Source organism: Scyliorhinus torazame, chromosome 4 (genome assembly GCF_047496885.1).
Source record: "Scyliorhinus torazame isolate Kashiwa2021f chromosome 4, sScyTor2.1, whole genome shotgun sequence".
NCBI lineage: Eukaryota > Metazoa > Chordata > Chondrichthyes > Carcharhiniformes > Scyliorhinidae > Scyliorhinus > Scyliorhinus torazame.
The window spans coordinates 91,131,438-91,147,393 of NC_092710.1; the positions used below are offsets into that span (position 1 = coordinate 91,131,438).

Genomic DNA, 15,956 nt, shown 5'->3' on the forward strand with positions numbered 1-15,956 from the left:
AAAATGATCAGGGGGTTAGATAGGGTGGACAGTGAGAGCCTTCTCCCGCGGATGGAAATGGCTGGCATGAGGGGACATAGCTTTAAACTGAGGGGTAATAGATATAGGACAGAGGTCAGAGGTAGGTTCTTTACGCAAAGAGTAGTGAGGCCGTGGAATGCCCTACCTGCAACAGTCGTGAACTCGCCAACATTGAGGGCATTTAAAAGTTTATTGGATAAACATATGGATGATAATGGCATAGTGTAGGTTAGATGGCTTTTGTTTCGGTGCAACATCGTGGGCCGAAGGGCCTGTACTGCGCTGTATCGTTCTATGTTCTATGCCATCTTGGATGGGGCCCCAAGGCCCCAACGCGGCCGACTACACGCTGCCCGATCAAAACCCGCAACAACCTCATCTGGCCTCGGTGTCTCTGGGCCAAAATCGACCTCGGACACTCGCAACAGCAACGACGACGGTCTTCATCAGCGGCCACGAGACGTCCTGCCTGATCGACTCTGGGAGCACGGAAAGCTTTATACACCCCGACACGGTAAGGCGCTGTTCACTTGTTACCCACCCTGTAAACCAAAGAATCTCCCTGGCCTCCGGGTAACACTCGGTGGAGATAAAGGGGTTCTGCCTCGCAAACTTCACTGTCTAAGGCAGGAAATTCAACAAGTTCCGCCTTTATGTCCTGCCGCACCTATGCGCGGCTACACTCCTGGGGTTGGACTCCCAATGTAACTTGCAAAGCCTGACCTTCAAATTCGGCGGCCCTATTCCCCCCTCCCCTTACTGTCTGCGGCCTCACGACCCTTAAGGTCGACCCGCCTTCACTGTTTGCGAACCTCACACCGGATTGCAAACCCGTCGCCTCCAGGAGCAGACGGTACAGTGCCCAGGACCGGACCTTCATCAGGTCCAAAGGCTACTGAGGGAAGGGGTCATTGAAGCTAGCAACAGTCCCTGGAGAGCTCAAGTAGTGGTGGTAAACACCGGGGAGAAACATAGGATGGTCATTGACTACAGTCAGACCATCAACAGGTTTACGTAGCTGGGTGCATACCCTCTACCCCGCATATCCGACCTGGTAAACAGGATCGCGCAATATAAGGTCTTCTCCACGGTGGATCTCAAGTCTGCCTACCATCAGCTACCCCTCCGTACTATTGACCTCAAATACACTGCCTTCGAAGCAGATGGGCTGCTCTATCATTTTTTAAGGGTTCCCTTTGGTGTCACTAACGGGGTCTCGGTCTTCCAACGTGAGATGGACCAAATGGTTGACTGGTACCGCTTACGTGCAACGTTCCCGTATCTTGATAACGTCACCATCTGCGGCCATGACCAGCAGGACCACGACACCATCCTCTGAAAATTTCTCCAGACCGCGAAAATCCTTAAGTTAACGTATAATAAGGATAAATGCGTATTTAGCACCGACCGTCGAGCCATTCTAGGCTACGTAGTGCGAAATGGAGTTATAGGCCCTGACCCTGAACGCATGCGCCCCCTTATGTAGTACCCCCTCCCTCACTGCCCCAAGGCCCTGAAGCGCTGCCTCGGGTTTTTCAGTTATTATGCCCAATGGGTCCCTAACTACGCAGACAAAACCCGTCCCCTGATCCAGTCCATAACCTTCCCCCTGTCGACGGAGGCCCGCCAGGCCTTCAGTCGCATCAAAGCAGACATTGCAAAGGCCACGATGCGCGCCATCGACGAGTCTGTCCCCTTCCAGGTCCATAGCGATGCGTCCGACGTAGCTCTGGCCGCCAGCCTCAACCAAACGGGCAGACCCGTGGCCTTCTTCTCCCGTACCCTCCATGCTTCCGAAATTCGCCATTCCTCGGTCAAAAAAGAGGCACAAGCCATAGTAGAAGCTGTGCGATATTGGAGGCATTACCTGGCCGGCATGAGATTCACTCTCCTCACTGACCAACGGTCGGTGGCGTTCATGTTCGATAATGCACAGCGGGGCAAGATAAAAAACGACAAGATCTTGTGGTGGAGGATAGAACTCGCCACCTACAACTACGAGATCTTGTATCGTCCCGGGAAGCTAAACGAGCCCCCTGATGCCCTGTCCCGTGGCACATGTGCCACCGCACAAGTGGACCGACTCCGGGCCCTCCACGAGGACCTCTGCCCCACCCGGGGGTTGTCATGATATTCATATAAACATATCATGGTGCAATCACACACACACACTGATGGACGGATCAACGGACCAATCAACACACACGCAACATCACAGCCAATCACCAGTGAGAGCACACGCACTATAAAACAGGGAACACCACAGTTCCCGCTCATTCCAGCAGGAGATAGCTCAGAGCACAGAGCTCACAGCGTGCCACTCAGACATACACCATGTGCTGAGTGCCTCTCTAAGATAGTGTTAGGGCTGGGTCCACAGGTTAACTACTGAAGTACGAACCACAGCCATGAGTTAACAGATGTTGTTATCAAGAGTAATAAAACAGGACTTCCGTGTGCGGCGATGACCAGCTAAGTCGCACGTTTCGGCAGCTCCCGGCGGAACGGACCTTTGGGCTCTTAATAGGAGCCCCAACGGCAATTTAAACGGTCAAAAACACTGTGCGGTAAACCAGAAGGGAATCCCCCCCGGACACGCATGGATAAGGGAGAGGATAGCGGCCGGATTGCGGAGGATCCTCTGGAGCAGCGGCAAGGAAGGCAAGCTCAAAGCAAGATGGCGTCGGAAGGTGGCCGTTTGTTATGGGGCCCGGACCAACAAGAGTTCATGCGGCACTGTGTGGAAGAACTGAAAAAGGAGTTGAAGAAGGAGCTGTTGGCCCCGATATTACAGGCGATTGAAGGGCTAAAGGAGGAGCAGAAGACCCAAGAGCAGGAGCTTCGGGTCGTGAAGGCAAAGGCTGCTGAAAATGAAGACGAAATACAGGGCCTGGTGGTGAAGACAGAGACGCATGAGGCACAGCACAAAAGGTGTGTGGAAAGGTTGGAAGTACTGGAGAATAATTTGAGGAGGAAGAATTTAAGGGTTCTGGGTCTTCCCGAAGGCGCAGAAGGGGCGGACGTTGGGACATATGTGAGCACGATGCTTCACTCGCTAATGAGATCGGAGGCCCCGACGGGCCCTTTGGAGGTGGAGGGAGCTTATTGAGTTTTGGCACGAAGACCGAGGGCTGGAGAAATACCTCAAGCTATAGTGGTGAGGTTTCTCCGTTATAATGACAGAGAGACGGTCCTCAGATGGGCGAAGAAAACTCGGAGCTGTAGGTGGGAGAACGCGGTGATCCGCGTATACCAGGATTGGAGTGCGGAGGTGGCGAGAAGGAGGGCAAGTTTCAATCGGGCTAAGGCGGTGCTTCACAAAAAGAAGATCCAGTTTGGAATGTTACAACCGGCGAGATTGTGGGTCACACACCAAGGGAAGCAACACTACTTTGAGACGGCAGAAGAGGCGTGGACATTCATTGTGGACGAGAAGCTGGAATAGTCTGGCGAGAGAAAGAACTTTTGGGACAAAATGGTGGGGTGATTATGTGGGGTGAGGAAAAAAAAGGGGCGGGGGATGATTTTTCAATTTGTTAATCTTGCGATCCTGTAACTTTTCTCCATTCCCCATGTTGGGGGGGGGGGGGGAGTATGAGGAACTGTGGGCGCCGGTCATTAGGGGCGGGGCCGAGTGGGAAACGTGGGCTTTGTTCCTGCGCTATGGTAATTATGGCGGGAACAGGGACGCAGGAAGGAGGGGGCCTCGCACAGTGGGGGCCGAGGACAAGGGGGGAAGCCGAGGTCAGCCAGAGTTCGCTGACTTCTGGGAGCAACATGGGGGGTGCAACTACGCTAGAAAGGAATCTAGCGGAGGGGGGGAGGGGGGGTTAACTGGGTTGCTGCTGCTAAGCAGACGGGGAGCTGTTATGGGGTGGGGTGGTCGGGGCGGGAGGGCGCCGTCGGGGGGATACACGGGTACGTGGGAACCGGGTGAGGAGCTGGGTTAAAAAAGGGGATGGCTAGTCGACAAGGGGGGGGGGGGGGTAAAGAGCCCCCCAACCCGGCTGATCATGTGGAACGTGAGAGGGCTGAACGGGCCGATTAAAAGGGCACGGGTACTCGCACACCTAAAGAAATTAAAGGCAGATGTGATTATGTTGCAGGAGACGCATCTGAAACTGATAGACCAGGTCAGACAGGTGAGGGCAGGTGTTTCATTCGGGTTTGAATGCGAAGAACAGGGGGGTGGCTATCTTAGTGGGGAAACGGGTACTGTTTGAGGCAAAGACCATAGTGGCAGATAGTGGGGGTAGATATGTGATGGTGAGTGGCAGATTGCAAGGGGAGGCGGTGGTTCTGGTGAACGTATATGCCCCGAACTGGGATGATGCAAATTTTATGAGGCGTATGTTGGGACGTATCCCGGACCTGGAGGCGGGAAAGTTGGTAATGGGGGGAGGCTTCAATACGGTGCTTGATCCAGGGCAGGACAGATCGAGGTCCAGGACCGGGAGGAGGCCGGCAGCGACCAGGGTGCTCAAGGACTTCATGGAGCAGATGGGAGGGGTAGACCACTGGAGATTTAGTAGGCCTAGGAGTAAGGAGTTCTCATTTTTCTCCCATGTCCACAAAGTATACTTACGGATAGACTTTTTTGTCTTGGGAAGGGCACTGATTCCGAAGGTGACAGGGACGGAATATACGGCCATAGCTATTTCGGACCAGGCTCCACATTGGGTAGACCTGGAGGCAGGAGAGGAAAAAGAACAGCACCCACTCTGGAGAATGGATATGGGCTTATTGGCGGATGAGGGGGTATGTCTAAGAGTGAGGGGGTGCATTGAAAGGTACTTGGAGCTTAATGACAATGGAGAGGTTCAGGTGCGAGTGGTCTGGGAGGCGTTGAAGGCGGTAGTTAGAGGGGAACTGATATCCATAAGAGCACATAAAGGCAAGCAAGAGGGTAAAGAAAGGGAGCGATTGCTGAAAAAACTTTTGAGGGTGGACAGGCAATATACGGAGGCACCGGAGGAGGGACTGTACAGGGAAAGACAAAGGCTACATGTAGAATTTGACCTGCTGACCACGGGTAAGGCACAGTGGAGGAGGGCACAGGGTGTACAGTATGAGTATGGAGAGAAGGCAAGTTGGCTACTGGCCCACCAATTGAGGAAGAGGGGAGCAGCGAGGGAGATAGGTGGGGTGAGAGATGAGGAGGGAGAGATGGAACGGGGAGCGGAGAGAGTGAACGGGGTGTTCAAGGCATTTTATGAGAGGTTATATAAGGCTCAGCCCCCGGAAGGGAAGGAGGGAATGATGTGTTTCTTGGATAAGCTGGAATTCCCTAAGGTGGAGGAGCAGGAGAGGGCGGGACTGGGAGCACAGATTGAGATGGAGGAGGTGGTAAAAGGGATTGGGAGCATGCAGGCGGGGAAGGCCCCGGGACCGGACGGATACCCGGTGGAATTTTATAGGAAGTATATGGACTTACTGGCCCCGCTTTTGACGAGAACCTTTAATGAGGCTAGGGAAAGGGGGCAGCTGCCCCCGACTATGTCGGAGGCAACGATATCGCTCCTTTTGAAGAAGGAAAAAGACCCGCTGCAGTGTGGGTCCTACAGGCCCATTTCCCTTTTAAATGTAGACGCTAAGCTCCTGGCCAAGGTGATGGCGACGAGGATAGAGGACTGTGTCCCGGGGGTGGTCCACGAGGATCAAACTGGGTTCGTTAAGGGGAGACAGCTGAACACGAACATACGGAGGTTGCTAGGGGTAATGATGATGCCCTCACCAGAGGGGGAGGCGGAGATAGTGGTGGCGATGGACGCCGAGAAAGCATTCGACAGAGTGGAGTGGGATTATCTGTGGGAGGTGCTGAGGAGATTTGGTTTTGGCGAAGGGTATATCGGATGGGTACAGCTGCTGTATAGGGCCCCGGTGGCGGGCGTGGTCATGAACAGACAGAGGTCTGATTACTTCCGTCTTCATAGAGGGACGAAGTGTCCCCTGTCTCCGTTACTGTTTGCATTGGCGATTGAGCCCCTGGCCATAGCACTGAGGGGCTCCAGGAAGTGGAGGGGAGTGCTCAGGGGAGGAGAAGAACACCGGGTATCCTTGTATGCAGATGATTTATTGCTGTATGTTGCGGACCCAGTGGAGGGGATGCCTGAGCTAATGCAGACACTCAGGGAGTTTGGGGAATTTTCGGGGTACAAATTGAATTTGTTTGTGGTGCATCCGGGGGAGCAGAGCAGGGGAATAGATGACTTACCGCTGAGGAAGGTAGCAAGAGATTTCCGGTACTTAGGGATTCAGATAGCCAGGAGTTGGGGAACATCACACCGGCTTAATTTAACAAGATTGGCGGAACAGATGGAGGAGGACTTTAAGAGATGGGACATGGTGCCCCTGTCACTGGTGGGTAGGGTGCAGGCGGTCAAAATGGTAGTCCTCCCGAGATTCCTCTTTGTGTTTCAGTGCCTTCCGGTGATGGTCACGAAGGCTTTTTTCAAGAGAATTGAGAAAAGTGTCATGAGTTTTGTGTGGGCCGGGAAGACCCCGAGAGTGAGGAGGGGGTTCTTGCAGCGTTGCAGGGATAGGGGGGGGGGGGGCTGGCACTACCGAGCCTAAGTGAATACTACTGGGCCGCCAATATCTCAATGGTGTGTAAGTGGATGGGAGAAGGGGAGGGAGCAGCGTGGAAGAGATTGGAGATGGCGTCCTGCAAGGGAACCAGCCTACAAGCAATGGTGACGGCGCCGTTGCCGTTCTCCCCGAAGAAATACACCACAAGTCCAGTGGTGGTGGCAACACTAAAAATTTGGGGGCAGTAGAGACGACATAGGGGAAGGACGGGAGCCTCGGTGCGGTCCCCGATAAGAAATAACCATAGGTTTGTCCCGGGGAAAATGGATGGGTGATTTGGAGCATGGCAAAGAGCTGGGGTTGTGCAACTGAGAGATCTGTTCATAGACGGGACGTTTGCGAGTCTGGGAGCGCTGACGGAAAAATATGGGTTGCCCCAAGGGAATGCATTTCGGTACATGCAACTGAGGGCTTTTGCGAGGCAACAGGTGAGGGAATACCCGCAGCTCCCGACGCAGGAGGTTCAGGATAGAATGATCTCAGGGACATGGGTGGGGGATGGTAGGGTGTCGGATATATACAGGGAAATGAGGGACGAGGGGGAGATCATGGTGGATGAGCTGAAGGGGAAATGGGAAGAAGAGCTGGGGGACGAGATTGAGGAGGGGCTGTGGGCTGATGCCCTACGTAGGGTAAACTCGTCGTCCTCGTGCGCCCGGTTAAGCTTGATACAATTCAAGGTTTTACACAGGGTGCATATGACCGGAGCACGGCTCAGTAAATTTTTCGGGGTAGAGGATAGGTGTGGGAGATGCTCGAGAAGTTATGGGTCACCACAATATTTAAAGATGTTGTAAAGGCCTTGTTATATTACCTTACGTAACACACATATTACTCTCTTGAACCAGCCGAGTTGTTGAAATGAGTCATAGTCTTCTTTTAAATATAAACTAATTTATTGAGTAATATAAATAAATATCGTGAGTTCTTTCACTTAATACTCAATTAGTAAATAAAGAAACACTTGTAGAGATAACTAATTAAATTATACAATACAATACTTTGCTAACACATAACTTCTTCTCTCTCCAGCTTTGCTATGACTGTTCTCTCTGCACGCCTGATACACACTGTCATCAGAAAGAGTGGGAAAACCATTAATATCGGTTCTGATAGTGAGACCTCTCGTGTTTAATTGACTGTGCTACCATTACACATATTGATCATGTATATTGATATACAGAGATCACTAAAGGCCTCACAAAAAAAATCCCCTCACCCCCCCCCTGCCCAGCGGCAACCCCGGCCTGTAACGCTTCAGTCCCCTGACCAAGCCCAAGTCCCTGAGGGGTCTCCACCCCCTCCGAGCACTGGGGCATCAACTCTGGTGTCTTTGCGCTGCATGCCAGAAAATGGAAATGGCAACCCATCTCCTCACTTCCCCTCGGTAGCCACTGCGCCAGCTTCACGTTTTTGTAAAAGAGCACTAAACAACACTCCCGTAACTTCCCGCTGGTGAGTCAGGTAATTCCTGAGAGGCTGCTGCATTTGACTTCAATCTTGTTAATGAGACTAAAATGAATGCAAATGAGTGTTAATGATATTCTTGACATTTTGGGACGCGATTCAGAACTCGCCCTCGAGGGCGGTCGGCTGAATCGCAAAATGGATCGCGCCTGGCGCGAATCTCGATTTTGGGCTTTCCTGATCCACGCCGGACGCAACGCAGTGGGTTGAATCGCATGCAATGCTTTTTCATTCATTGGATGTGGGACAGCAGTGGCTGGGCGAGCACTTTTTGCCCATTTCTAATTGTCCTTGAACTCTTGCTCGGCCATTTCAGAGGGCAGTTAAGAGTCAACCACATTGCTGTGGGTCTGGAGTCACGTACACGCCAGATTAGGTAAGGGCAGCAGATTTCCTTCCCTGAATGACAGATTTTTATTGAATACAAATTCCAACAGCTGCCATGGTGGGATTTGAACCCAGATCACTGGAGCATTACCCTGGGTCTCTGTCTTACCCATCCAGTGACAATACCATTATGCAGCTGCCTCACTCCAGTTTTTGCAGAATCCACAAGGAGAGACTCTCCATGGGTAAGCTATCACAAGGATAATAGTACATCTTGTAAGAGCATGTGAAGATCAATGGGTAGCAATGACTGAAATGATTTGACATCATTTATTACAAAGAGACAATTATCCTAAAGAGAAAGTGTCTGAGATGAATTAGATCTGAGGTATCCATTGAATTAAACAGAGATTTAGCATGTAAAAGTTTGCAATTGCCCCTTGCTGCTTAAAATTAAGTGCTCTAAAGTTGCACAGAGGTTATAAATGATTTAAATTTCTTTATATTCTGATATTTGCAATTCTATCATATATTCCATCATCTCACATTTGAATAGGAGCCAGCTAAAAGTCATGGATACTTTTCTCTTCCTCTAATTATATTCCTTTTGTATCTGCTCCAACACTGAATTGAGGCAGGACATAAGAACCCACAGTATGAAAATAGGCCATTTGGCCCATCAAATCTGCTTCTACAATACAAACTGCCTTACAAACTGCAAATTTCCTTTGGAATGTTTCTGCTCAATTATTTCATCTATCCTCAAAAGGAGAACAACAGATGGACGATCTGCCTATGCATATTCATTATTGATATCTTGGTACACTGATCTCCACCTACAGCCCTGATGATCCCATGTTGGGAGTGATGGAACACAACAAGTACTGGAGAGTGTGGGACAGGGGAGTGCAGAATGCCTGAATTGGTTACAGGGCAAAAGATGGCACTCATTGAATTGGTACAACATAGAGACAGAACATTTGACCAAAACAGTGTTTATATTCTACAAGAGCCTCCCCCCATCTACTTCATCTAACTCCATCAGTACATTATTATTATCATTCTATTATTCCAACCACACCACCTGAAAGGGCAGCATCCCTCATTTCAAGCATCGCTAATACTCACTGTAAAGAATGGTTCCAGTGGAAGAGGCTGTTTTTATTGTTAGGTACATCATCACCTCTGTGTCTACTCTTGTTCCAATATCAACGCCTGTATCCCTTCTCAATATTGTAGTAAGTGAAGGAAGTTCTATGTAAGCATTTCCATTGAACGATGGGAAAAACAGTGTGACATCTGGAATGGAAGAAGCAGTGGGTTACAATCTGGCTACAGTATTTGAATAAAAATACAGCATCGCAAAACATAAAACACAAGTGTACGGACACAGTTTTCCATTCCTCGTCCAATTTCACAGTTGAAGATAATCTCAGTCTAAAATCAATTATTTTGTGACAATAGCCACCTATTTGGAAAACCCACAAGTTCATATTATTTTATGTATCATAGAATTATAGAATCCCTACAGTGCAGAAGGAGACCATTTGGCCCATCGAGTCTGCACCGGCACTTGGAAAGAGCACCCTACTTAAGCCCACACCTCCATCCTATCCCCGTAACCCAGTAACCCCACCTAACCTTTTTGACACTAAGGGGCAATTTAGCATGGCCAATCCACCTAACCTGCGCATCTTTGGACCGTGGGAGGAAACCGGAGCACCCGGAGAAACCCACGCAGACACAGGGAGAAAGTGCAAACTCGACACAGACAGTTACCCGAGGCTGGAATTGAACCGAGTCCCTGGAGAAATTCGCTACTAGTTCCAAACTATATTCAGATTGAAAATTTCCCTCATCAATTATGTCTTCTCACTGGTGGGCAAAGAAGTGTGAAATCTGTGACATTCACTTTACTTTTGCAGAAACTATTGCTTCGTAACTTAGGAGTAATAATGACCTATCTTCAATTTCCTCAGTCGTAACAAGGACTTCCAAAACATTTCTTAATCCAATGAATTACATTTTGAAGTATATTCATTGTTTTAATATAGGAAGCATGGCAGCAAGTTTGTACATAGATGGACCCCACAATGTTTTTGTTTAAATATTTTTATTGGAATTTTTCTGGACCCCACAATGTTGATTAAATAAGCTGGTTTTTGTGGAATGGATCGAGGAATAAATATTGGCCAGAATATTAAACAGAATCCTCCTGCTCTTCTTCAGAAGGCACCATGTGATCCCATACATGCCCTTGAGAGGACAAACGAGACCTCAATTTAAATTCTCATTCGAATGATGACATTTGAGACCACGCTGCATTCCCTCAGAACTGCATCGGATGCACCAACTCAAACCTTGTGCTCAGGCGTCTCTGGAGTTTGACTTTAACAAAATCACAGAATCTTTACAGTGCACCACCACACTCTCAGGAAGTGTGCTCCAGACTCCAATCAAGCTCTGGGTGAAAAATAAAACCCTCAGATCACTTTAACCCCCTTTTTTTTGAACAAATATTTTATTAAGGCATTTATGGTTTTATAACAAAAATAGATAGAAATACAAATGTAAACATCATTCAGTACGTAACACCTTCCCCAACCATACCCCGCCAACATAGCTTATACACACAATTCTTAAGTCCCTCCATCTCCTCTCGCTGATCCCGCCTAAAGAAACCTAACTCCCCCTGCCCCCACTTTATTGTGTCTGCTAACAGTTTAGTTTTCCCCAAAGAAGTTGACAAACGGCTGCCACCTCCGGATGAACCCTAACATTGATCCTCTCAGGGCGAACTTAATTTTCACAAGCCAGAGAATCCCAGCCATGTCGCTAACTCATACGTCTGATTTTGGAGGCTCCGGGTCCCTGCACGCTAATAGGATCCGCCTCTGGGCTAACAGAGAGGCAAAGGCCCAAACGTCAGCCTCTTTCGCCCCCTGAACTCAGGGTCTTCCGACACTCCAAAGATCGCCACCTCTGGACTCAGCGCCACCCTAGTTTCTAACACCGTGGACATGACACCGGCAAATCCCTGCCAGAATCCTCTAAGCTTCGGACATGCCCAAATCATGTGGACATGATTTGCGGGCCCTCCTGCACACCTCACACATCTACCCGAAAAAACCTGCTCATCCGGATCACCGTCATGTGTGCCCGGAAAACCGCCTTGAATTGTATCAGGCTGAGCCTGGCACATGATGCGGACGTGTCGACTCTGCTCAGAGCATCCTTCCACAGACCTGCCTCTGGCTCCTTACCCAGCTCATCTTCCCACTTGCGCTGCACTTCCCCTATCTGGGTTCCCTCCCACTTACAAGCTCTTTATACATTTCTGAGACCTTCCCCTCCCCCACCCCCGTTTTAAAAACTACCTTATCCTGTATCCCCTGGGGAGGTAGAAGCGGAAACGTCGAAACCTGCCTTTGTGAAAAATCTCTCACCTGCAGATAGCGAAACCCATTCCCTCCCGGCAATTCAAACTCCTCCTTCAAATCTTCCAAACAAGGAAAGCTCCCGTCGATAAACAGATCCCCCAGCCTCTCAATACCTGCTCTCTGCCACCTCCGAAACCGTATTAAAGTGTCATGTCCCCCCACCCCCCCTCCCCAACCAATGATCAGCCTATGTGAGTCCAAGTCCGGGATCTTCCCAAACACCCGCCTCATAAACTCCACGTCGTCCCAGTTTGGTGCATAGATATTCACTAATACCACCGGCATTCCCTCCAGCTTCCCACTCACCATAACGTACCTATACCCCCGAGTCCGCCACTATGCTCCCTACCTCAAATGACACCCGCGTATTGATCAAAATCGCTCCCCCCCCTAGTTTTAGAGTCGAGACCCGAATGGAATACCTGCTCAACCCACCCCTTCCTCAGCCTTGTCTGATCCACTACCCTCAGGTGTGACTCCTGTAGCACTGCCACATCCGCCTTTAAACTCTTCAAATGTGCGAACACACGAGCCCTCTTGACCGGACCATTCAGCCATCTCATGTTCCATGTGATCAGCCTGGTCGGGGGACACCTCCCCCCCTGCCCCCCCCCCCCCCCCCCCCCCCACCGATCAACCATCACCCTTCCTAGGCCAGCCTCCAACTCGCGTCTCGCACCTCCTGAGGCCCACCGGGCGCCCACCGTCATCGATCCCCAACTTATCTCCAAGCGCCAGTCCCTCTCCTGTCAGCAGATCAATACCTCCCTCCCCCCCAGAACAAAATAACAATCCCAACCCCCCCCATAAGCTTATCACCTGCTCACCCCCCACTGCGCTTCCTTGAGCTAGCCTGCCCTGCTAGCCCCCGCCCATGACGCCAAGCTCCCCAACCCCCACTGATCTCCCTCCCCCCCGCACTCGACCATACATATGCAAAACATCATAATCCCCAACAAACACAAAGAAGAAATTCCACCCATCATCCCCCATTAAGAACAAAGTTAACCCACAAACAAGACTGAGCAATGGCCCAAAACCTAGTGCAAAACAATATATACAAAAACCAAAGAGAAAGGAAATTTTGTAGCATATAAAGAACACAACTTAAGATCAATGTCCACCTTCACATGCCAGTCCCCTGCCCTTAACAAAGTTCATCGCCTCATCTGCCGATCTGAAATAATGTTCCTGGCCCTCATAAGTGACCCACAACCGTGCTGGGTACAGCATGCCGAACTTCACCCCCTTCTTAAAGAGGGCTGATTTTACCTTGTTGAAACTCGCCCGTCTTTTGGCCAGTTCCGCACCCAAATCCTGGCAAATATGCAGCTCCTTACCTTCCCATATGCAGCTCCTCATCTGCCTGGCCCACCTCAAGATCTCTTCTTTGTCCAAGAACTGGTGCATTCATAGATCATAGAATTTAGATCATAGAATTTACAGTGCAGAAGGCCATTCGGCCATTCTTACCACCATCGCCCTCGGCGGCTCATTCCTCAGCGGCTACCTCATCAGCGCTTTGTGCACCCTGTCTACCACCAAGGATCGAACAAACGCAACTACACCAGCAGCTTCTCGAACATACGCACCACAAAAGTCCCTGCGTCCGATTGCTCGCTGCCCTCCGGGAGGCCAACAATCCTCAGATTCTGCCTGCATTATCTGTTCTCCAAATCCTCCACTTTCACTTGCACCCTCTTCTGATGTTCCTTCATCAGCCCTATCTCCACCGCCATCATGGCAAGTTACTCATCGTGCTCAGCAACCACCTCTTCCACCTTCTAAATTGCATGGCCCTGGGCTTCAAATCTCTGCTCCACACGATCAACCCCGTCTTAATCGGATCCAGGGATTAGCAAAGCTCTCCTGGAGAAAGGCCACCAGTTGCTCCGTTGACCACTGGGCCGGAAATTTCAGTCCCTGATCCTCCGCCATATTCTCCGGTGCTGCAACCACTCCCGTCTTCGACCAACAATCTCTCCTTTTCAGACCACTTCTGGTCCATGAATCCGTGCACTGGTGGGGAATCCTTCTCCTCTGCTTCACCTGTCTCCCTTTTTAGAACATAGAACATAGAACAGTACAGCACAGTACAGGCCCTTCAGTCCACGATATTGTGCCAACCATTTATCCTAATCTAAGATCAACCTAACCTACACCCCTTCAAATTACTGCTGTCCATGTGCCTGTCTAAGAGCCGCTTAAATGTCCCTAATGACTCTGACTCCACCACTTCTGCTGGCAGTGCATTCAACACACCCACCACTCTCTCTGTAAAGAACCTACCTCTGACATCTCCCCTATACCGTCCTCCATTCACCTAAAATGATGTCCCCTTATGACAGCCATTTCCACCCTGGGGGAAAAGTCTCTGGCTACCCACTCTATCCATGCCTCTCATCACCTTGTACATCTCTATCAAGTCACCTCTCTGCCTTCTTCGCTCCAGTGAGAAAAGCCCTCGCTCCCTCAAACTTTCTTCATAAGCCATGCCCTCCAGTCCAGGCAGCATCCTGGTAAATCTCCTCTGTACCCTCTCCAAAGCATCCACATCCTTCCTATAATGAGGCGACCAGAACTGGACACAATGTTCCAAGTGTGGGGTCTAACTAGGGTTTTATAAAGCTGCAGCAAAACCTCATATCCCTTAAACTCAATCCCCCTGTTAATGAAAACCAACACACCATCGCCTTCTTAACAACCCTATCAACCTGGGTGGCAACTTTGAGGGATCTGTGTACATGGACCCCATCCGGGGTGGGTACCGGAGCAATAGGTCAGAAGGTGAAAAAATTGAGGGAGAATTAGGGAATAGGGCCAGTATGGCTCTGAGGAAGAGCAGACAGGGAGATGTTGCTGTAAACAGCAGGACTGGTGACTAAATGAATATCTTTCGTCAGTATTCACACAGGAAAAAGACAATGTTGTCGAGGAGAATCCTGAGATTCAGGCTACTAGACTAGAAGGGCTTGAGGTTCATAAGGAGGAGGTGTTAGCAATTCTGGAAAATGTGAAAATAGATAAGTCCCCTGGGCCGGATGGGATTTATCCTAGGATTCTCTGGGAAGCTAGGGAGAAGATTGCTGAGCCTTTGGCTTTGATCTTTAAGTCATCTTTGTCTACAGGAATAGTGCCAGAAGACTGGAGGACAGCAAATGTTGTCCCCTTGTCAAGAAGGGGAGTAGAGACAACCCCGGTAACTATAGATTTCTGTTGTGGGCAAAATCTTGGAAAGGTTGATAAGAGATAGGATGTATAATCACCTGGAAAGGAATAATTTGTGAAGGGTAGGTCATGCCTCACAAACCTTATTGAATTCTTTGAAAAGGTGACCAAACAGGTGGATGAGGGTAAAGCAGTTGATGTGGTGTATATGGATTTCAGTAAAGCGTTTGATAAGGTTCCCCACGGTAGGCTACTGCAGAAAATAGGGAGGTATGGGATTCAGGATGATTTCGCAGTTTGGATCAGAAATTGGCTAGCTGGATGAAGACAAAGGGTGGTGGTTGATGGGAAATGTTCAGACTGGAGTCCAGTTACTAGTGGATCTGTTTTGGGGCCACTGCTGTTTGTCATTTTTATAAATGACCTGGAGGAGGGCGTAGAAGGATGGGTGAGTAAATTTGCAGATGACACTAAAGTCGGTGGAGTTGTGGACAGTGCGGACATAGATAAGCTGCAGTGCTGGGCTGAGAGGTGGCAAATGGAGTTTAATGCAGTGTGAGGTGATTCATTTTGGAAGGAATAACAGGAAGACAGAGTACTGGGCTAATGGTAAGATTCTTGGTAGTGTGGATGAGCAGAGACCTCGGTGTCCATGTACATAGATCCTTGAAAGTTGCCACCCAGGTTGAGAGGGTTGTTAAGAAGGTGTACGGTGTGTTAGCTTTTATTGGTAGAGGGATTGAGTTTCGGAGCCATGAGGTCATGTTGCAGCTGTACAAAACTCTGGTGCGGCCGCATTTGGAGTATTGTGTGCAATTCTGGTCGCCGCATTATCGGAAGGATGTGGAAGCATTGGAAAGGGTGCAGAGGAGATTTACCAGAATGTTGCCTGACATGGAGGGAAGATCTTATGAGGGAAGGCTGAGGGACTTGAGGCTGTTTTCG

At 49.8% G+C, this 15,956-nt stretch overlaps 1 protein-coding gene across 1 annotated transcript in view; it reads right to left on the reverse strand.

The window, feature by feature from the left end:
- Positions 1-15,956, reverse strand: part of LOC140411415 (protein eyes shut homolog) — a 214,823-nt gene that overhangs the window by 128,258 nt on the left and 70,609 nt on the right. The window contains exon 2 of the mRNA XM_072500523.1: positions 9,532-9,702. Within this exon, the coding sequence (XP_072356624.1) occupies positions 9,532-9,702 (171 nt within the window). The remainder of the gene's footprint in view (positions 1-9,531; positions 9,703-15,956) is intronic.